The 23,142-nt window shown below is 45.3% G+C and overlaps 2 protein-coding genes and 1 non-coding gene across 4 annotated transcripts; all 3 read left to right on the top strand.

Annotated features, from left to right (window-relative positions):
• The first annotated feature begins 914 nt into the window (after positions 1 to 914).
• LOC123136401 (protein PECTIC ARABINOGALACTAN SYNTHESIS-RELATED) lies at positions 915 to 7,566 on the top strand. Its single transcript, XM_044555757.1, has 11 exons — positions 915 to 1,327; positions 1,407 to 1,457; positions 1,549 to 1,639; positions 2,430 to 2,506; positions 2,930 to 3,018; positions 3,707 to 3,826; positions 5,651 to 5,767; positions 5,968 to 6,111; positions 6,208 to 6,331; positions 6,440 to 6,631; positions 6,926 to 7,566. Exons 1-11 carry the CDS (start codon positions 989 to 991, stop codon positions 7,286 to 7,288), a joined length of 1,707 nt encoding a protein of 568 aa, XP_044411692.1. The 5' UTR covers positions 915 to 988; the 3' UTR covers positions 7,289 to 7,566.
• Positions 7,567 to 7,980: 414 nt separating this feature from the next.
• Positions 7,981 to 8,104, top strand: LOC123140433 (U6atac minor spliceosomal RNA). The gene has a single exon (XR_006469995.1). It is a non-coding gene; the product is annotated as a U6atac minor spliceosomal RNA (small nuclear RNA).
• A 4,398-nt stretch (positions 8,105 to 12,502) lies between these two features.
• LOC123136402 (5'-nucleotidase SurE) lies at positions 12,503 to 19,028 on the top strand. 2 transcript variants are annotated; one of them, XM_044555759.1, is made up of 10 exons: positions 12,503 to 12,750; positions 13,945 to 14,039; positions 15,232 to 15,299; positions 15,448 to 15,491; positions 15,728 to 15,805; positions 16,926 to 17,079; positions 17,475 to 17,645; positions 18,123 to 18,191; positions 18,262 to 18,376; positions 18,806 to 19,028. In XM_044555759.1, exons 1-9 carry the CDS (start codon positions 12,605 to 12,607, stop codon positions 18,343 to 18,345), a joined length of 909 nt encoding a protein of 302 aa, XP_044411694.1. In that variant the 5' UTR covers positions 12,503 to 12,604; the 3' UTR covers positions 18,346 to 18,376; positions 18,806 to 19,028. The 2 variants fall into 2 exon arrangements, with proteins under 2 accessions (XP_044411694.1, XP_044411693.1); XM_044555758.1 differs by having other exon boundaries at positions 18,262 to 18,372.
• Positions 19,029 to 23,142: the final 4,114 nt, after the last annotated feature.

Raw genomic sequence — 23,142 nt, forward strand, 5'->3', positions numbered from 1 at the left:
AATGCAGTGCAGGCTTTGATGTAGAATGTTCTACTTTTTTTGTGCATACAATCATCTCGAGGGTACATGGATACCTCTCAGAACGTGGTGCAGTTGTTGCCGCCGCCGGCACCGTTGCTATTTCCTTCACCCATCACGAGAGGAGCGGAAGGCTCGCAACGAAGATCGGTCGATGCCTTTTTTTTTGACACATAAAGATTGATCGGTGCCTGCCAGCAGCCCAAGCCTGATTAAGCACAATGGGCCTACATACGTGTATGGAGCAGCAGCCCAAGAAGAACAGACGACCTGATTAACCACAATGGGCCTAGGTAAGTGTACAGAGCAGCAGCCCAAGAAACACCAGACAATGGCCGATCGATCTAATCAGACGGCAGCGACGTCAAAACGCTGTGAGGAGCCATAGCTCGTTCCGTTATACTGTTTCTTAATATGTCAAGGGTGATGCCAAGGGCAAGGACGGGTGATGGCTCTATATTTTATACATTTTTAGAGCTCTTGGTTACATGTTCTCTCCATGTATCACGTCCTATTGAATCAAACATATGTTTATTATGCATGATTACCTTTATTTTACTCCTTTTCACCGTGAGCATTGTATAATTAGCTCTTGCAAATGATATAAGACTATTTGATGATTAATAAAATGTCACGAAGGCTTCTCCAATCTCAGTTGACTGAAATTTAACGAAGTTTCAGTCAAATGACAGAACATATAAAAAATAGTATCACCCTACTGAGATTTAGCAATCCCGACATTGCCTATGGACCTCCGTAGCCAAGTGGAAGGCACGGTTTCCACGATTTACTGTGCCCAAGTCAGGGATGACTTGTCCACTCACAACCGTCTGATCGAGAATCGAAGCACGAGATCGACTCAGGTGCGCTCCCACTACCGTCACGCACCGAAAGCGAAGTCCCGAGACTGCACGCTGAAACAGGTGCTACACTCCCACTCCCGACTCGCACCGCGCCGCCGGCGGAAGCGATGGCGGAGCTTCGGCACTCGACGGCGGCGGCGGCCGCCCGCGCATCCAACTCTCCGGCAAAGCGCGACTCCGACGCGGCCTCCGCCTCCTCCCCATTCGCCTCCACCTCCGCCGCCCGCGGCCGCGACGACGACGGCAAGGACGCCCACCGCTCCTCACCTCTCCTCCCGCACCACCATCACCACAAGCAGCTCCTTCCGTCTCCCCTCCGCTCCCTCCTCGCCCTAGAGGACCCCAGGCACCCCACCGCCTCCCTCTCCTACCGGATCTTGCTCGCCGTCCTCGCGCTCATCCTGCTCGCGGCCCTCTTCTCCGCGCCCTCCCTCTGGTCCCGCTTCGTGAGTTCCCGCTCCTCCCTCTACATTCGGTTTCATCAGAATCCCAACCTAGCACTTACATTTTTGTTTGTTTATCCAGAACACGCCCTACTTGTGCCAGAAGGAGGGGATCACGCTGCATTGCCCTCAGGTGAAGTGCTCCTGATCTCGGCAACCATTCTGGCGATTTGTATTCACGTGAGAAACTTTTATTCTGATGAATTCAATTGTATTGGGCGCAGACGAAAGAGCCCCTCTCACTGTGGGAGAACCCACGTGCTGCCACCGCGTCCTGGAAGCCCTGCGCTGAGCGTCGAAGCGATGAGCCCTCAGGCAAGCCCAGTATTGACATTACTTCAAAGACCAAAAATGTACTCCCTCCGTCCGGAAATACTTGTCCCAGAGATGAATGTATCTAGACTTATTATAGTTCTAGATACATCCATTTTTATCAATTTCTCCGACAAGTATTTTCGGACGGAGGGAGTAGTAGCATATGCTGCACCATTCACTTTTAGCCTTGCTGTACCAGTCACTGTGAGGTCACTTATTGCTTACCACACAACCTAGATTTATGGCAATTCTTTTAACTCTTGCATGTTTAGTGATTACTGTGTTGTGTGGAATTTGTTAGGGTGGCTAAAACCTGAACTACAGTGTTCTTCGAGAGTCGAATTGTGACCCATAGTTCCATACTTTCATTTCCATGTAAGGTTGCAGATTTATGACGCAGCATATGGAAACTGAATTTATTTTATTGCTATGAAATGACGAAATATTGCCAACATTAATGTGGAGTTAAAATTGTAATGCACTTCTCATTCATAGACTTCTGGCAGCAATGTGAGTCAGAGCACAGAATACTTTCTATGTGAAGCGCAATGCCAGTTCTTATGAAAACATCTTCTAGCCATGATTTTGTGATGTTTCCCCTTAGAACCATAGTGCTTCCCTGCAAGAAAGGATACCTCAGTCAGTGGAGAGACGTGCACCCTATGTCATTTACATCAACTTCCCGGTCAAAAAGAAAACATCAACTTCTGCCTTTTACATCAAACATTTGTGTCCTTTCATGATTGGGCCCTGATAAGTGATAATATTTATATCATTCTATATAATGCAGATGTCCCACCTGAGAACGAAACCTCTGGGTATATTTTTATCCATGCTGAGGGTGGACTGAACCAGCAACGAATAGCTGTATGTATGCACTTCTGTTTTCTCAGCCTTCCTCACTTTATTTTGTGTGATTGTTAAATACTTGTTTCAGTGGTGCAATGGTTTTTTCTGCGTAAACATAGTTCTGAGTCTCTGAATCTCGCTGTTACATGGGAATTGTTTTTCCTATGATGGTGGTTGCTGCTTAAGCATATCAGCCTGTACCTTCAACATATTTATGATAATTCCTTTTTATAGCATGTTTTTGCTATGATCTTCTGTTGCTTATTTAAGAAATAAAATTATAATTCTCCTGTTGTTTAATACTTATTTGTGTACCTGCCTAAGAAGATCATGCCAATTTCTTAAGCAGTGGGCAGTGGTAACGAGTTTCCTAAGCTGACATTGAGTTTCAGTTACAACATAGGCCCATCTGCTACTTTGTAATCTTTGGTGTTTCTGCAGATATGTAATGCTGTTGCAATTGCTAAGATAATGGAAGCAACACTTATTTTGCCAGTTCTGAAGCAGGACCAAATATGGAAAGACCAGACGTAAGTGCTACTTTCTCTTGTTACTTCTACTTGTTCTTACTTCTTCTACTTGTATATTCTTCTTTAATTGATAGTCCTATTATACAAAATTCGCTTCACAGATATTCTAATGAAATTTTCAGTTTACCGAGGATAGTTTCGTACTAGAATGTTTCAAAAATGAACTATAGTTATTCTAGCAAAATCAGTCAGTTTTTCTGCAGGCATGTGGCGCCAATATGCTTCTGGTCTGAGTATCGGATTCATTTTAAGGATAATTTTCTTCTTGTACTACTCCTGGAATGATCAAAATACCTGCTCGTGAAAGTCACTATTCTTCTTCATGCTTAACTATTATTGTATTGTTGTTATAGGATATCCTAATCAGGGGCAAATCCTCCTTGATGCTGCACTGGTGAATTAGTGACTACTGAAAACAACTACATAGTATATAGAATATACCATTTGGAGCTTCATTATGAATTTTATAAAGTGGAAACTTCACAAAATCACGTTTTGTAGGTCTAAAGTTTTCTTACTCCATTGCAGGGTTTGGAAATAAAGAACTAGGAGTAATTGATATTGAATATAATGCAGAGTCATAATTCTCTTAGTTGCAGCATCACATAATCCGACTGTGCGTCTATGCTAAATATATGGTGTTTGCCATTGGTATTTAAATTGTTAACAACATTTATTTTCTCTGCAGCAAATTTGAAGATATCTTTGATGTGGATCATTTTATAAACTATCTGAAGGACGACGTACGCATCGTCCGAGACATCCCTGACTGGTTCACAGAAAAAGATGAACTCTTCACCAGTATAAAGTATGTCTAATGTACTCTTTTTTTCCCCTGCCTTAAGTCTTGGGGCATATTTGATTCAAAGGATTTTTTTTATGAATTTTGGAGGATTGCAATCTCTTAGATTTTTCCTACGTGGTTTGTTTGATTTTAGGGATTGTAATCCATATGAATTTTCAGACTCTATTTCGTAGGAATGTTTCCTTGATTAGCACTTCTTCCAAAAAAAATATGGTTTCCTTTGGTGCAATCAATCCTAGATGACTCAAGGTGTGACATTGCAATCCTACAATATTCCTATCCGTGTGTGTTCTGGAACCTTGTGAGTCAAAGTGGACACTACCGCTACCTTGCTGAAATTGGCGTCACAGCAACCCGCAAACACTAGTGGCATTGAACTTTTTGGTATTTTCTGTCATTAGTGTCATTTTTCAATAATTCTGTTGAATTTATCTCAATGGGTATGAGAAGTCCAAAATTACATCCATCTTGATGTACTGTAAATCTTGTGTGTTGTCTATCATATGCTCATAGCTATACTTTTTTGTTGGAAAGTAGGCTGACGCCCGGCCTTAGAGTGAGGTCCATCATCTTAGGTATATACTGCTAATCTGAAGCAGTTTATCCTGAAGGCCATCCTTGTTTCTGTCTCAAAATATAACTGGACTGAAAGATAAAATGCTCAAATTAACCAGTATCCACATAGAATGGGAGTTTTAAAGCCTAGTAAATCAAATCAGGTGTACATACATTTCTTTTTTTGTTTTTGCTTTTCGCGGAGAGATATTTCAAATACACTGTTTTCTGGGTTTCCTTCTTATGAAGTTAAATGTAGATTCAGGAATTTCTGGAACTGTTGCTTCTTTTCACAACCTGCAGTCTCACCTTGTCTTACGTTTTTTTTTTTTGACGCTGCTACGCGGGCAAAAGCCGGCCTGAACAATTTTCATTTTTAAAACCAAGGTCGAGATACAAACACAAAGGCTACAACAACAAGTAGCACCCAACACACAAAGAAAAGAAACAGGGAACATTAGAGAAGAACCAGAAGCAAGCTACGACAACAGTCGACACCAAGAACTTAGCACCCATCCTCAATGGGAAGACCGAGAAAGAATGGGGACTAGGATTGTTGGATCAGACGAAGGGAGATCCGACACCGAGAAGACGTTGAGAAGAAGTCGCCTGCTGCTCTGCGATCACTCAGCACCTTGAAGAACTAGGAGAGTCACAACCACCGCCGAAGGGTTTCCCACTGCCTAGCCACGACGCGACAGAGAGAGCTGCTGACCGTGCCGAAGGGCAATGTTCCACCGAGACAGCCCTGCACCTCCTCTGGGCCACACCACGGCCTCCATCACAAATAGAGAGAACCAGAACACTATGTGATGCAACAAAACCTCAGGCGTCGTCGAAGGGTACCAAAACTCCGAGTCATCACCGCCGCCACAAGCACCCAAGAGAGAGGTCGACCAACAGCACCAGGATGACCAAGGTAAAGGCCGCCGTCACATATCACTTCCACCACCGCCACCAAACAGTCCAACAAGCCAACCACGCTCCAACCGAGACACCAAGCAACCCACGACAGATCCATGGTTCCAAGACTATGCCCCCAAGGGGGAAACGACATCTTCGATGTCGTCATCGTCCAATCCATGGAAGGATTTTAGGCTTTCGCCCGGAGCGCACCTTGTCTTATGTTCACTATGATAAACCTGTCTTTTTGCTTTCTTACTTGTCTCAATGTATATATCTGTTCTGCTTATAGCGGGTGTTAGGGATCAAATGACTACATTGTGTTAATATGTTCTGCATATAACAGTATTGCAATGTGGTCTATGACAGGCGCACTGTGAAGAACATCCCAAAGTATGCATCTGCACAGTTTTACATTGATAATGTACTTCCAAGGATCAAAGAGAAAACAATAATGTCTATTAAGCCATTTGTCGACAGGTTGGGGTAAGTCAACAGTTGAATGCAACTATATTGTGGCAATTATTCATACATTTGTTGTCTTAACCCAAAATGCCCTATCTACTTCCATGCATATAACAGTAAGGAGAACATTGTTTTTTTTTGTGCTGCAAAAGTACATTGTACGAAATCTCTCTTGTGCATGGAGGAGTAGAAACAAATATAATGCAAACCTTCAATTTCAGGTATGACAATGTTCCAATGGAGATTAACCGACTAAGATGCAGAGTTAATTATCACGCCTTAAAGTTCCTACCCGATATTGAAGAAATGGCTGATAAGCTGGCAACAAAGATGAGGAACCGAACTAGCAGCGGGAATCCATACATGTAGGCTACAGTGAATATCTTCTGTTCAATCTCTTTGGAGTTCATTGTTTAGGGAATGCTTATTTGATGATCAAGTAATTGCCACTTCTTCTAAAGGGCCCTTCATCTGAGATATGAGAAAGGAATGGTGGGCCTGTCCTTTTGTGATTTTGCTGGAACACGTGATGAGAAAGTGATGATGGCAGCTTATAGACAGAAAGAATGGCCACGGCGCTTTAAGGTCATCTCAATTTTTGTTTTTTAAACAGTTCAGTTATCTCATTGAACTTCAAAGTGATGCCCACAACATAGCTTTCTAACAGTTTTCAATGTTGTTATGCGCACACAGAATGGATCTCACCTTTGGCCATTAGCATTGCAAAAGAGAAAAGAAGGGCGTTGCCCCCTTGAGCCTGGTGAGATAGCTGTGATCCTGCGTGCAATGGGATACACAAGGGAAACACAGATATACGTTGCATCAGGGCAAGTGTACGGCGGCAAAAACAGGATGGCTCCCCTCAGGAACATGTTCCCTAACTTGGTGAGTACTACTTCCACAGCTCAACCGAAGTGCTTCTTCACTGCCCTTGCAGACACATTACCACATTCCATCAAGTCCTTTTTTCTGGAATAAGTCCATTAAACCCCACAACTATTGCTTAAATCTAAAAATCACGAGTCGAGGAGCTTTAAATGCCCGGTTTCGAAGCAGGGATCGACTTCCAGACTTGGAAAATAGTTGAGGAGGGGCGAAACAGACTTATTCATTTCCTGCTCTTCTCCCTGAATGCATTTGCCATGACAGACCTAAACTTTGCATATATACGGTATGCAGGTGACCAAGGAGGAGCTGGCAAGCACGGCGGAGATGGAGCACTTCAGGAAGCACGTGACGAGCCTGGCGGCGCTGGACTTCCTGGTGTGCCTCAAGTCGGACGTGTTCGTGATGACGCACGGCGGCAACTTTGCCAAGCTCATCATGGGGGCGCGGCGCTACAGCGGGCGCCACCGGCTCAAGTCCATCAAGCCCGACAAAGGGCTCATGTCCAAGTCCCTAGGTGACCCGTACCTGGCATGGGCCTCCTTTGCCGAGGACGTCGTCATCTCGCACCAGGCCCGTGCCGGCCTCCCCGAGCCCACCTTCCCCGGCTACGACCTCTGGGAGAACCCCCTCACCCCCTGCATGTGCAGAGCATGAGATAGACCGAGTAGCGGCAGACAGACGAGTGGCAAGCCACTGCTAAGCTAGCTATAGCTCTTTCATTGATGTCCTCCTGATTTTGTTCATACGGCACTACTACTAGCAGTAAGTGTTCCTGCGGCCTTGGCTATCTAAGTTTTTGTGTTGTGTAGATGATCAGAATTCAGTAGTGGTTCACCGGCTAGATTAGTGCTTTCATGCACGGTTTCTCAAAACAGATATATTGATCAGATGTCGCATTATTGAGCTAGCTAGTTCTTCTAATTTTTCCGTTATTTCCTTTTGATTGTGTTCATGTGGCACCACTAGTGGTAAGTACTCCTGTGCTCCTGGATGTTCAGAACTTAAGACGATTAGACCACTGCCTCGCCTAGATCACTCGGCTCCTCTAGTTCTATATATTGGGTGTTCAGAACTTCAGATGCACTTTGCAAAGCACGGTCTCTTGACCCAGATAATGTATTCCTGGCACGGGCTAGCCACGTAGCCACGAAGAAAGCTACTGTGTTTTGATGACGAGTGTGCGCCAGCGGTACCTTTTCATTCAGGTTCGGCCCTCAGCTTCAGTATCGAGGGAAGGGAATCTCAGAGCAGGTGAAGACGCGGAGCGTGGGCTGCGATTTAGTCCCACCTCGCTACCTGAGCGGTGTGTTGCGTGGTTTATAAGGGGAAGCGCTGCCTCACGCATCGTGTTCGTAAAAAGGAGAGACGGTTGGCATCTCCCCTGACAGGGACGGGAACGGTCTTCGGACTTTCCTCTAGCACACTGCGGTTAAGGCTACCCGCTTCGGCGGATCTTACCCAAATTTTTTTACCATTTCCTGCGCTTTTGCACCTATACTTGTCACCCATTAAAAAAATACTACTCACATTTGCTGCCTTTTTCACTGTACTCGTCAAAATGTTAATTAAAAAAATACTAACACATTTGCTTCCCTTTTCACTGTACTCGTCAAAATGTTAAGCTGTTTGATTGTTTTGCATCTGCAGCGCCTTATACTAATCACATCAAAATTACTTTTCGTATTTGCTGCGTTTCGCAAAAGTGTTTAGCATTTATGTATTGCAATGCACCTATACTTGTCACGCATTAAAATAATCCATGCTTTTGTTACACTACTCTTTTACAAGTTTGTGTTTATATTACACTTATACTTGTCACACATTAAAAAATTATCACAGCGCCTTATACAAAATCTTGGACGCATGGTCTACTTGCTCTGGCACACGGTCACTTGCAAATCGTGATTGGGGTTGGTCCATGCTCTTGTTAGTCTATTATTTTCAGAAGTTTAATAACATGTGCTTATATTACAAAATCTTGGACGCATGGTCTCCTTGCTCTGGCATACGGTCACCTGCAAATCATGATTGTGTGGTGGTTGCAAGGGAGCACTAGTCTTTTTTCACCGCATCCGCTATATTTAAGAGCAACTCTAGTGAAATCGGCTTCAGGTCATCATAATTTATGCTGGACGCTCCTTGAGCATGTGAGCCTCCATGTGAGCCTCTAGCACACTGCGGTTAAGGCTACCCGCTTCGGCGGATCTTACCCAAATTTTTTTACCATTTCCTGCGCTTTTGCACCTATACTTGTCACCCATTAAAAAAATACTACTCACATTTGCTGCCTTTTTCACTGTACTCGTCAAAATGTTAATTAAAAAAATACTAACACATTTGCTTCCCTTTTCACTGTACTCGTCAAAATGTTAAGCTGTTTGATTGTTTTGCATCTGCAGCGCCTTATACTAATCACATCAAAATTACTTTTCGTATTTGCTGCGTTTCGCAAAAGTGTTTAGCATTTATGTATTGCAATGCACCTATACTTGTCACGCATTAAAAGAATCCATGCTTTTGTTACACTACTCTTTTACAAGTTTGTGTTTATATTACACTTATACTTGTCACACATTAAAAAATTATCACAGCGCCTTATACAAAATCTTGGACGCATGGTCTACTTGCTCTGGCACACGGTCACTTGCAAATCGTGATTGGGGTTGGTCCATGCTCTTGTTAGTCTATTATTTTCAGAAGTTTAATAACATGTGCTTATATTACAAAATCTTGGACGCATGGTCTCCTTGCTCTGGCATACGGTCACCTGCAAATCATGATTGTGTGGTGGTTGCAAGGGAGCACTAGTCTTTTTTCACCGCATCCGCTATATTTAAGAGCAACTCTAGTGAAATCGGCTTCAGGTCATCATAATTTATGCTGGACGCTCCTTGAGCATGTGAGCCTCCATATTTGGAGGATGTGTCGCACGAGGGAAGTAAACCTCCTCAACTTTTTTTCTCCATGCAAATGGTGTAGACGGCCAGACGCCTATGTCATCAAGAAGTGTGCCAATTAATGAGAGTCGCCGTGCATCAAATGCCCGCGAACATTCCCGCTAAGTTTCTCATCGCTTGTCATGTTTTCCCTCCGCCCGCTGCCCACGGCTATAAAATGATCATCGTCGTGTCTGGATAGCTTATACCATAACTACAGACAACCTCAACTTTCCTCACCGACGTTCACATCCTCCATTTCCCTTCCGTCGCCATGTTGCCTCTCCTACGACGGAGACTAGGTGCCACTCTAGGGGGGAGGAGGGAAGGCATATCATGGATGAGGAGCAAGCGGAGGAGAAGGCCTCCCTCATGGCTGAGGAGGAGGAATGAGATAGACGTGACACGCTGGACGCTATGCAGGAGGATCCTGCCCTCGATGAGTGTCCAGATTGGGATCTCAAAACACACTCCATTGATCGGGATATCCAGTATGCCACGTGCAAATCCAGTGTGCCAGGATAGAGCTCCCCTACACAACTCATATAGGCCACCATGTGGTTTCTCGGCCTCACTGTTAATGACGTATTGGAATGAGCATTACGCCACCTACGCCTCGTGTCCGTCTGCCCTGGCGAATTCTTCAAGGAGACCGGCCGCCACTGGGCAGGCGTTGGACGGAGAGGGACCACGCCGTATGGCTCCATTTTGGAAACATGTGGATTTATAAGGAGCGCATCAGATAACACAAATTCGTCATGACCATGGTGACATTCGTCGAGACGGGTCGCGCCATATTGGGCCTTGCCCATAGAAAAAGCCATCCCGACTTTGACGACGACATGGTGGGAATGGGATGAAGACTAGATCGCCAGACCGTCACACCGCCATGCCTAGACGAGAAGTTGAGTCATCACATATACATGTACCCCGTCCATATCATTCACCATCGACGTGGTGTGGTTCAAAATCATGCTATAGTCGCTCAAAAGTTGCACCTATGGTATGCAAATGTCATCCCGTGTTAAGAACTTCGCAATGCAATGTTTAGCTTTAAATTAGTGTTTTCAACCCTTCATTTGGTGGATAACTTGTTGAGTTTTGATGAAAAAGGATAAAAAATGGAAGAGATGTGGAGATAATCGATATGACTACTTTGAGTTTGCGCGTCACCTGGCCAATCTACATATAAAGCATTGCCCACATATATTATGTCTTGTATGGCATCTCTGCTAGAGTTTCTCTAACAATCCATGATTGACCTGATGACTAGTGAGTCAGCTAATCTGCTGGTGGGATCAGCCGATTGACAACCACTTTGACAAATTAGGATTCCTATAAATTGCCTCGAAATAAGGCAAGTAAACACTAAACTGCCCCCTCCCCCTCAAAGAAAAGAAAAATAGTAACTGACACGAATACGTAACGAACGTTCGCTGGGAGCAAAACTGCCAGGGAATGTTCGAGTAGCCATGCTAAAACAACTAAAAAAGCCATGTGTTTGTTAGGGAGTTGTCATGTATTTTTTTTAAATGTCATCATTTGCTGCGATGATGCCCAAGAGCGGGAGCGTCCTCCTCATCACATCTGTGCTCTGATTGTGGCAGCGCTGGCGAAGATCTGTTGAGGGTTCTTATGGTGTGGGAAAGAAGAAGCACCAGGGGGCAAGTGTGCGGTGGCTTGGGAGGCCATGTGTACACCGCGATGGGCAGGCGGTCTGGGAATCCCAAACCTGCGGTGGATGAACAAGGCCCTGCGGGCGAGATGTCCTTGGCTACAACGGACCGACCGCAATAGGCCATGGAGCGAGTTCTCCATATCAGTACCGGCGGAATCAATGGAAATATACCGAGCGACAACTAGAGCCAGGGTGGGGAATGGAAAATCAACTCTTTTCTGGGAGGATAAATGGATAGACGGATACCGGACATGCGATCTACCATCGGAAATCTACCGGCGCATCCCGAGCCGGATCAGGAAGAAGAAGACAATGGAGGAAGCGGTGCTCACCGCGGCTTGGGAAGGAGACATTGGGCCGGACCTATCAGTGGATGCCATTGAGCAGTTCTTCTCACTATGGCAGAGGGTGTCCGCGGCTGGCAGCAAACATACATGACACATTTACTTGGTCCTGGACGATGGATGGCCAGTTCTCGGCTAAGTTTGCATACGAGGCTAGATTCATGGGAAGGGAAGTGTCACCCACGGCTGCATTCATGTGGAAGTCGGGAGCCCCGCTCAAGTGCCGCTTCTTCACTTGGCTTGCACTCAAGGGACGACTGTGGACTTCAAACATACTTGCCAGGCGTGGTCTACCGTATCAAGATACCTGCTCGTTCTATGATCAACATGATGAAGCAATCCAGCACCTTCTGGTGGGTTGTGTATTTGCGAGGCAGGTATGGAGATGGCTCAGTATCAGAACAGGCAAAGACGCTTTTGAACCAAGACATGAGGAATGCCTGGAGGCTTGGTGCACCAAGCAGGACCGGAGCAAGCAAGACAGGAGGAACATTCGGACTTTGAGCCTCCTTGGCATGTGGCTCATCTGGAAGCATCGAAATGACATCGTCTTCAACGGCACGACGCCATTGCTGGCGAGGATCATGCAGCACATGACCGAGGAAGGAATCTTGTGGCGAAGACGGGACTGCTCAAGGGTGCAATTAGAGGGTTCGAGGTGGGAAACATAGGGTGGGCAGTGAGGGAGTAGTTAGTCCAAGAGTGTGAGGTGGATGCGGCTTGACCGCTTGTACATATCTATGATGTAACGCGTGTAACCTTGGGAAGCTTTTTCTCACCCTTCTTTAATGCATGATATGCACACTCATGCGTATTCGAAAAAAAAAATGTCACCATTTGATTCTGACCAGAGGGGTATGCGGGCGTTCGCTGGGGCCTCCCAGCAAATGTTCGGCAGGTAACATTTTCTAATAGTAAAACAGGGGCAGCCAAGTAGCCAACAACCAAAACCCCAGCCGCAGAACGGAAACGGAAACTTCTGTGCCCGCGCCCGTACACGGCTCTTGCCTCCATGGCCTCCACGGCGGCGGCGGCAGCGGCGGCGCCGGTGGTGATGGTGACGAACGACGACGGCATCGACGCGCCGGGGCTCCGCTTCCTCGTCGACCAGCTCGTCGCCCAGGGGCGCTACCGCGTCCTCGTCTGCGCGCCCGACACGTCAGTCTTCTCCCCACCCACCCTCGTGACCCCCCTTTCGTCGATCCGTCCTGTTTCTTGGTTACTTGTTGCTTTGCGAAGATTCTGCCGTGGGAGCACACGGCGATTGACGGTGCGCTGGTTCTGATGGGGATTTCTTGGGTCGAAGGATTAGGAGAGACACAAAAAAAAAAATGGAAGAATTTTGGATGGGAAATGTTATTTGGCATTCGCACCTGAAAAAGCATCAAAGCATGGGAACGGGAGATACAGTATTTTTCTTGTTATGCATTTTTTTTCTGTCGTTTATGTTCTTCCTATTGATCATTGATGTCAAACTACAGAAAGAAATGTTACCTTCAAAGAAACAGGTGAATTTCGATGCTGTAAAAGTAAAAGTCGCGATTGAACATTTGAACAATTCATTCCACTATTCCAGGTGCTGAGTACTGTTTTTCGTATGGGTAAGTTCAGGATAAAATTCCAATGTGGACCATGTACTTGTTAAAAGAACATAGGTTAATTAAGATTTAAAAGCATGAGCACATCCCATCTCGTTTAGCAACCAAAGATCCCTCAAAGTGAAAGGCTGAACCATATTCAGATAAGGATTTCGGCTGTAAAATCTGGTGCAATCCGGTGGAAGTTTTTTAAGTCTGTTTCAACCTAAATATCGGTTGATACAACTAGATTTGTACAGTGGAATTTACTCTTAATTTATAAGGAAAATTAATTCATGAAGAAAGGAACCCATAACTGAACCTGTTTCGCCACATGATTAGAGCACTGAGTATAGCTTTAAGCATTATATATACCGGGCATCAGCTTCTGCAAGCTGCTGTGTGCAGAACATGGAATCTGTCCTGGTGCAGAATGTAACTGACTTTAGCTTCGAATACACCATTCATCATTGAAGTTGCCACGTTGTGTTCAATAAAGTATGATGTTGGGCAACTCTGATTTGGAATGTGTGCTATTGGTGCATAACAGTATGTCAGATAATAAGATGCACTTATGGTTCATTTAGGGAATGGTTTTCTTTGCAAAGTACTGATGTTGTCATCGATCTGAAACCTTGGTGCTGTGGAGAATAAAAATGATTTAGTGTGATGTGAAGCAAAGGAAGGCGTGAGTATAAGATTTAACTGATTCCAATGTCCACTTTATGGCACCAATTTTGTAATGTTGTTTATTTATTTTTCTCGTAAAATGCAGAGACAGGTCGGGCGTTAGCCACTGCATTACATGGCGTTCTGCACTTCGCTGTAAACATGTCAATATCAATGGTGCTACAGCATTTGGAGTTTCAGGTTTGTCTGGTTTAGTTTTATGAGTTTCATCTTTTTATATTATATACATGCCAGGTTTTTTGCCACCCGTGGGCTATACCATTGCATGGGTTGCCGTCCCGTCGCTGCCTCGAGATTTGCTCCGCAGTTGTAGAGCCAACTCACACAGCAGTTTAATACTCCTAAGAAGTTACCATTAATTAATTAAGACGATTACACCGACAACTATAGTGCAGCATGTCAGCTAGTGGGAGAAGGATATCTGGTTGCTACTGTGTGTCATTTTTGTTTGTTTATTTCTTTTATTTTATTCTGGCATGGTTAAATGAGGACACATGCTAGTGGTAGGTCCGGCTTATTCGCACATACCATTTGTTTTTTTCATTACCTGCAACCGATGCCAGACTAGGAGAAGACTAGCATTATATATGGTGCCATGATTTCCCAAGAAGCTTTGATATTTTTGCCAAATTTGATAGTGTCAATGTGGGGCTGTGGTCTTTATAGACATAAAACAGAACTGTTCACACTTTATTTTACATGAGAAACTTGGAGGCAATATGATCTTAACATTTATGTGCAATACTGTCAGCTATCTTCTTCATTGCTCCTCTGCTACTGCTAGTTTCCCTTTTAATATTCCAGTTAAGTTATGCAGTAGTAACAGCGGAAGCACTAGACAGTGGCATCCGTCCGTAGTAACAGGGGTTTATCTAAACTCAAGATAAGGTGGTTTTGATAGGTTGATTGAAACAAAGGAGATAAAGAAGCTGATTTGATTCATCCAATGTAGCCAAGTCATGTGGCGTGTTCGATTCGTATGTGAAAAGATCACCCCGTTGAATGATAGAAGTCATTAAATGATAGGAGTATAACTGTTATGTTTCACTGTACATGTCGGACCTAATTGCTATAGTTAATTTTTTTAGGGGATAATTGCTATAGTGAATGACCATATGGCTATCACAATACTCTAACCATATCGCTACATTCAACAACCGAACATTGCCCGCATCAAGTGAATCCCAGACGGTGGATGGATGCGGGGTTATAGCCTTGGGGGCGCAGGGGGGGGGGGTTGGATAGAGGTTATTTTCCTTATTACATGATGAATGAGGAATATCTCTTCATAAATATAACAATAATTCTTAATTGTATTTGGATTTCAACGAGATTATGTGTTAGATGCTCATTTGTTCTTATTGATTTCAAGGAACTCCCGCTGACTGTGCCTCTTTGGGCATCTCTGGGAAGCTCTTTGATGGTTTGGTTCCTGATTTGGTAAGTTTTGGAGTTTCTTCATGGATTATTATGCTCTTTTGTGGTTTTACGCAAGTGTGTAAGAAGTGGCTCTCTGTGTACATAACTACCTACCGATAATCTTTTCCGAAATAATTTTGGGTTCCATGTTTCTTCATTTTTAATGCAGGTGCTTAGCGGAATCAACATTGGCAATAATTGTGGATTACATGTGTAAGTATCTTTGCATGTGCATACCAAACTGACATGCTTGTATTTTTCATCAAAATTACTTCATGTTAACCGATGCCAGAGTATCAATCGAAACCACTCAAGGTCAAAAGCAACAAGAGGAACCACATGCGGTGTTTTGGGCAGTCTAACTGTCTATTGGAATTATTACCATCAACTTAATTGCATTGCTTTGATCTTATCAGTGAATCGTGAGCACTTGTGTTTTTTGTGTGTAGTGTATATTCTGGAACAGTTGCTGGTGCTAGGGAGGCATTTATATATGGGATTCCTGCATTATCTATGTCATACAATTGGTATGCGATGTTTTTTTGTAATATAATTCTATGTATTTACTATCATTTTATTGTGCAAACTGCAAATATTGCATTCATATTTTAACCAAACGTTTCAGGCATCTGTACATTCTGGAACTTGATAACAAATTTGTTATATGTTCATATTATGTTATTTATTCAATGTTTTTTTCCTTCATATTTTGTCATATTGTCATCGTGTATCATTTGAAATACTGGTATCTTCAAAGTAACAACGAACAGGCAGTTTGCTGTACTTCTGATTTGTTCAAAACCTTCAAAAAGTGCAACAAATAAATGATTTTGTCCAACATGTGGAAACAAAGAAGCAGCAGAGTTTGCTCACCTGAAAGGCTAAAACCTCATAATTATCTTTCAGCATATGAAGTGGCTGTGGCTGATATAAGAAAGCAGGAGTCACTAGTAATTTGCGTAAGCAATAGTTTTTTGAAATATTTCCCATTTCCTCTTTGCGAACTTTAGGTAATTCCAGACCTCCAAACCAAATCTCAGATCATTGGAACGTGGATTGTTCTGCATAAGTTTCGTGGCAGGATCCCCATGCACTCCTAGTGCTCCACATAAATCCACCGGTGTTCGTCTATAAAAGCTTTATCACCAGTTTTTGGCTATTTCAGTTTTATCCCAAGCTTGCCCTACCAAATCTCTAGGGGCAGCCCCAGTGCATGCAGCTCCCGCTTGCGCAGGGTCTGGGGAAGGGTCCGACCACTTTGGGTCTATTGTACGCAGCCTTTCCCTACATTTCTGTAAGAGGCTGTTTCCAGGACTTGAACCCGTGACCTCATGGTCACAAGGCAGCAGCTTTACCACTGCGCCAAGGCTCCCCTTCCCCTACCAAATCTCTGGCTAGCCAAAATTCGTCCACGCAAGAAAAAATGAACTAGAGTGGGCAAATAGGCAGGGCATGCCCAAATTGGCAACCATCCAAACATAGACCAATATTTTGGCAGTGACCAGAAAATTGGTAGGGTGAGTTTTGGCCACCATATATGCTCAAATTTCATTCACACCTTCCATGGCTCAAATTTATGCAAGTGATTGACTAAGTTAATAAGTGATAGTAGGGTCTACCTGACGATCTCTTAATTGTAACTTTCAGGGTTGCTGGTCAGAGCAGTGTTAATGACCTCAAAGTGGCTGCAGAGGTTTGTATCCCTCTGATAAATGCTGTCATGCTCGAGATCAAGAGTGGAACCTACCCTAAAGGATCATTCCTGAATATAGATGTGCCATCTGATGCTGCACACCACAAGGTATATCTACTGACATTGATTTTGTAGTAAATTATGTACTTCTCTATTTACAGTTTGTTCGTTTAAAGGGAAAACAATCGGACTACAGATCTATACAATTTTGTGGACAAAACTGTGGAGTATGCCAAAGGTAGACCTTGTTGGCGTTAAAAGTGTTATTACATGAAAATTGTTGGCATTCAAGATGAAACAATTTGGTTATTGGTAGACCTTGCCTTACCAGTATGAATTATCTATCTTGAATCGTAACTGCCAAGATTGATATATCTCCCGATTTTCACTGAATGTTAAACATCATGATTCCTTACCGCACACTTGCCCAAATAAAGTATGTGTGCTCCTGATATTCATTGAGTAGAGATCTAGATATATTTACATTATGTTCCTGTCAGTAGGGATACAAAATTACAAAGCAAGGAAAATATATGGCCAGAATTGGATGGGAGCAAACAGTCTACCAAAAGCCTTCCGTAGAAAGTTACCAGACGGCAAGCATGGTTATTGACGGTGAAAAGGACAGAGATATAGACACTTCATCGGCGAATGACCTACTGTTTAAAAGAGTGGTAATTTTCACATATGTTTGATGTTTCATTCTGATTTTCTCCAACCACATTAATCTGAATCTGATAGTTAGCCTTCTAATAAAAATAGTTCAATAAGATATGCAGCATAATTGTTTTCAGGTATTAAATTGTATTTTCATGTCCTGAAGTCCTACTTCTTCTGCTTTCCTGGTGTTTGATATTGGTCTACTGTCATACTGTGGACTGCTTATAGCAAATTTCAGTAAGACTACTTGGTAGTCCATATAAAGATGGAGCACACTTGGTAGTCCTTGTTTACACAATGATAATTGCTGTTCATTCCCTAAAAAAAAATAGATAATTGCTGTTCATGTTATTGAGGATGTCTGGAGATTTTATCGATATCAAATATGATGTTGTTATTCTTATGCTAACTGAAACTAAACAGATTGTGTTCGGAATTAAAATGATGAGTTCATATTTGTACATTAATTTCGTTGATCGTGTTTTGAACAGATAGTAAAGAGAAGTTATGATGAAGAGGAAGGGGAGGACATGGACTACAAATCCCTTGCAGATGGATATGTAAGAATGACCTAACTACCATACAGTATCTTTGATGGAATCCATTGATAAGTATCTTGTTTTCCTCCAGATTACTGTTACTCCTTTGGGTGCTCTCTCCCGCGCAGAAGCAGATGTCATACCCTACTACAAGGCTTGCTTGTCTCGCATTTGAAGATGTTCATCTTCCTCATCCCTCTATGTTGGTATTTTTATTCTTTATTGTTATTTCTGTATGGCATTACTTCATATTGCAAGAAGCAGAAACGTCAAGTCAATTTGCATTTCAGGAATATAATTGTCATGCTTGAAAATATTTCTTTCTTCTCATTTTAATTTATGAAGTATCTTATTACAGTTTCAGATGCAAGAAACGTAATGCACATTGGCAGCGTTGTACATTTCAATTAGGAATGCTGTCAAACTGATTTTCTAGAGCCTGTGTAGAACTGCTATTTACCAAACATACCCAAATTGCATTTTGCTTTTCCTAATCAATTTCACCTCTTTGCCTAGTTCGTTTTCTGTTATATAATGTGAAGAATAGCATCTACGTATATTTTTCTCAAGCTTTTGAAACCACAAAACCCACACTTCACTGTGCGACTGACTCCTTTTCACGTGATGGTTTTCAGGCAAGCATGCTATTTGGGAGGCTGGCCAAACTGAACCTACGGATGTCATCGCCTGTAAATTGCGAATAAATCGATCTGTGACATTCTTGTTGACTTGACCCCTATGCTGCATTTGCCATGTTATGTATTGCTGTGATTATCTTGGCAGCCTCGAACAACTCTAGCTATTCGTAACCGTGGTTTTCAGTATTAGTGGGAGACTGTTTCTTTTTTTGAAATGACAGTTACCTTGCATTCATTAAAAAGAGAAGAGTTGTGGAAAACCGAGCGAAAACCAGAACCGGGCAAAAACCATCACAACCGCTGAACGGCACACATAAGATACACCACGCACACCACTCCAAAGAGGGTCTTGCCGAGCCAGCATGCAGACGTCATTGTCAACACTCCTCCCCTAGAGGTGTGATCGTCATCCCTAAACTCTGAGCAAACTACTCCGATTTTGTTGTAGGTGATCATCGACTCAACCGACATTGTAGAGACTGTATGAAGATGAAAGAAAATCTGCGCCACACTCACTCACCTGCGACCAGATCGTGCAGCTCTGACTCTGACAGAGAACTACGAAGGAGAAAACCAGGCATGGTTGGCGCCACGGAAGATCGCCGAACGGGCCACTTGTAGCCAGTCATCGTATATCACAGGCCCCCGCCATCGCAACTTTGACTTCAGAGCAGCAAAACAAATCGAGGCAATCCTATGGACACGCCGGAGAAGAGCCGACTACCTCAACCATCGCCAGCATCGCTCTCGCCATCATCATTGTCGCAGAAGCCTAGACGCCACAACCGCCGCCAACCATTGGTCCTGCTTGCCGTTGCCGAGCTCTGAGACGAACCCAAGGGGGAAAAAGACACCAAGACGTCGCCATCGTCCGATCACAAGATCAAGGGTTTCCCCTGGAGAGGCCGAGATGGCCGGATTCGTGCGGGAGGGGTGCGACAGCAAAATAGCAATGCCTCCAGGAAGGTCAACGACAGCCACAACCGCCGCCATCGCTGGTCATGGCACAAGGCCGAGACAGAATCTTTACCCAAGCACCCACACCACCTCAGTCGCACATCATCCCGCACTGACGCCGGCAAGCCTACCAAACACCACCACCGCACCAGCCCGTCGACGCAGAGGTTGACTCTGCAGCCAACTGCACCTCGTGGAGACCACCAATGACCAAACACAAGAGCCGACCGCCACATCCATGAACGGCCACCGAGAGTGGAGCCACCGGACGCAACGGACCACCGCGCCCTGCCGAGCACCATGCCGACAAGGAACGGAGGTGCACTGCCCACCATGGTTGTCGGCCGCAACCAAGCAACAGACGCGTCACGCGCACCACACGCGCCACCGCGGCCTTCGGAGACCAGATCTGCCACATCCTCACCTTGAAGCCGCTCTTCTGTGCCGCCACGGGCCTCTCAAGTGCGCCGACCGTGCCGCCCAGGCCCTCGCGCGCCCGTGAGCACCACCTGGGCATCTTCTTGACGCAAGATCCGGGCGACACCAGCACCCGCCACACCCCTCGCGGCCAAACCGCCGTCCGCGTCACGCCTGCGCGCGCCCACGCCCTGCCGCACCCGGTTTGCTCTTGGCCGCTCGCGGAGCGACCGAGGAGCACTTTCTCTAGCAAGGGGAGGAGTATTTAACCAAAAACTACCACAATTGATGGAAACATGACAGAAAACTACCACTCTACATTTTTGTGCGAAAAACTACCAAATTTGAACTAAACCTTGGCAAAAAACTACCAAGTGTCGAAAGCGCTCGCTTCGACCGCGTTAACCCCGAATCTGACCGGCCTGGCCCGCGAATCAGTTGCCACGGTGGCTAACTGAGGGCCGCCGTGCGGTGACGGCCGTTAACGGCCCGTCCCTTGTCGAAACGGCGCCTGTCGGTGCGGTGGGTCAAGATCTGATCCATTCCCCTATCGATTCACTCTCTCCCTCCTCTCCCTCTCTCTGAACTAGGTGGCGGCCGCCATGTCCTCGTTGATTCCAGCGGGTGGCGGCGCTGGCTGCGGCGACGTTGGCGGAGGCGGTGCTGGCGGCGACGATGTTGGCGGAGGCGACGCTGGCGGAGGTGGAGCTCGCGGCGGTGACACAAGTTTGGAAGCTGCTGGCTCGCCCGCGCCTCCACCGATGGCCAGCGGCTCAGTCGATAATTGGTTGGGGAGCACCAGTTTCTCGACGCAGGCCGGCTCGCAGCAGCCGGAGGCACCGCTCTCCCAGTCATCGCCAATGGGTTGCAGGTATGCAAGTATCATCTGCTAGGCCTTTGGTTAGCAGCTTCAATCTGGCAAATTAGTAAGATGTGTTTGTTTCTGTTAGTTGTACATGTGTAGTAAACTGGAGTCAGTAAACTGTATAGCTCAGTCAATTTCAATTCAATTCATGAGCACTTATTTGTGCAGTTTGGCTGACCAAAAGTGGGAGATATGGTTTCATTTAGAAGGAAGAAACCCTGTGAAAAGGGGTATATTTGAGTCACATATATCTTTGCTTACTCTACAATCACTCATTGCTAGTGATGGGTATGGGGACAGTGATTACATGTACTATGTGAAGGAGGAGGAAATTGGATCTGAAAGAGTAAAGTATTTAGGTAATGAAGCTAGTGTTCATGAAATGTTGGACTTTTTTCATCATGTCAAGCTAGTGAACATAAGGGTTGTGAGAAATGTTGAACCTGGAATTAGTACACATGGTAATGAAAATTACATAAACACTCAAGAGAGCTGCTGTGTGAAAAAGGTTGTGGAGCAATATGAGCTTCAGAATCAGATAGATGATGGAAAGGCTCAGCTTGAGAGGAGCAGGATTCAAAGAGAGGCATATTTGAACCACTTTGAAGGAGACACTGAAGTGTCTGGCTTTTGTTCTGAGGATTCAGTTCATTCAGATGGGAGTGCTGAAGCTGTTCAACAAATGGAAATAGAGTGTGCCTCTGAAGAGGATACAACATTGCAAGCTACTGCTATTGTCAAACATGTGAAGAATCCTGGTCCAACTAGCAGATGTCACAATGTGCAAAAAGGTTTAGGTGCATGTTTTAATTTGTTTTACATTGCCATTTCTACAGTTCACAAGTTACTGCCAAATTCATTTTAGAAAAAAAATCTGCACAAAAAAAGTCTGGCCTGGGGCTCGAACCCAGGACCAGTTGGTTGTAACTATGCGTTCAATACCAATGGGCTAGTGCTGGTGATTTGTTTGACTAGCATCGGCCACAGATATTATATGTTGTTAGCCACGTCGTCTGTTCAGCGTGCGTTGCAGCCGACAGCGTGGTGAGCGTGCGTTGAGTAACACCAGCCGTTTCGGATTCTAGGCCTTTAATACGTGTCCACCCACCACTCTCTCTGCTCACTCGCCCACTCGCCGCTCGCACCGCCCACTCCACTTCCCCCTCTCTCCTGTCGAAATCGCCGCCGACAACCACCGCCACCGCCGTCGCCATGGAAGAATGGCAGCTGGCCATCAAAGCTCTCGCCGGCAGCAACAATGAGATACGGGTGCAGTACAGGGAGATCGCGCGTTGGTTCCCCAGTCTGGCGATGCTGAGGAACCACGCCCGCGGCCTCGTGAAGGTGATGACGGCTGCTGAAAAGCAGCGCGTCTTCCCTGATGGCCACACCATCCCGCCGCCGACCATTCTTCTATGGGTGATGCGCAAGGTGCAGCGCTCCCCCGACCCCAGGCATCGTGCCAGATGGTGGATGTACCGCTCGTCCACCACGCCGCCGGCCGCCGCGGACCACGTCACCGATGCTGTCCTCGCTCTCCCAACCCCACTCAACAACACCTACTGGGAGAGGCGCAATCCATGGGTCCTTGGGCCCTCTGACGACTCTGACGGCGAGTCTTCTAACGACGAGTCCACTGACGACGAGTCCAATGACGATGATGAGGACGAGCCCTCTGACGACTCTGATGACGAGGTGGATGAGGTCGTCGTCCTCTCCGACGACGAGCCTGAACTGCAGATGCTGGCTCCCGTCCTCGACGCCATGGAGGGGGACAGGAACCACCCAATCCAAGTGGATGCGCTGCCGGATGTTGCCGATCTCCTAGACGGCGTCGTCGTGAAGCAAGAACAAGATGGAGGCGAGGAAGATGTGCTGGAGCCACTGCCGGGCAAGAAGAGGGCGGCCGTGACTGCGGTGCGCCGCTCCCAGCGCCTAAAGATGCTGAAGGAGGGGTGAAGTGCTGCACTAATATTCAGTTTCGTCAGTCCTGAACTTTCGTAAGTTCAGTAAGTTCCTAGGTTCAGTTTCGTCAGGCAATATCTACTACTAGTTGCTATTTATGTCAGGCACTATCTACTACTAGTTGCTATCT

Source organism: Triticum aestivum, chromosome 6B, assembly GCF_018294505.1.
Source record: "Triticum aestivum cultivar Chinese Spring chromosome 6B, IWGSC CS RefSeq v2.1, whole genome shotgun sequence".
NCBI lineage: Eukaryota > Viridiplantae > Streptophyta > Magnoliopsida > Poales > Poaceae > Triticum > Triticum aestivum.

What these genes read in the sequence shown, in the direction of transcription:
- LOC123136401 (XM_044555757.1), top strand. Translation starts at nt 989, where the DNA reads ATGGCGGAGCTTCGGCACTCGACGGCGGCGGCGGCCGCCCGCGCATCC. An exon ending in TGAACCAGCAACGAATAGCT is followed by an intron (nt 2,507 to 2,929) that starts GTATGTATGCAC and finishes GTGTTTCTGCAG; the next exon opens with ATATGTAATGCTGTTGCAAT. An exon ending in GGAACATGTTCCCTAACTTG is followed by an intron (nt 6,632 to 6,925) that starts GTGAGTACTACT and finishes TACGGTATGCAG; the next exon opens with GTGACCAAGGAGGAGCTGGC.
- LOC123136402 (XM_044555759.1), top strand. Translation starts at nt 12,605, where the DNA reads ATGGCCTCCACGGCGGCGGCGGCAGCGGCGGCGCCGGTGGTGATGGTG. An exon ending in TACAGCATTTGGAGTTTCAG is followed by an intron (nt 14,040 to 15,231) that starts GTTTGTCTGGTT and finishes ATTGATTTCAAG; the next exon opens with GAACTCCCGCTGACTGTGCC. An exon ending in CTGATGCTGCACACCACAAG is followed by an intron (nt 17,080 to 17,474) that starts GTATATCTACTG and finishes TCCTGTCAGTAG; the next exon opens with GGATACAAAATTACAAAGCA.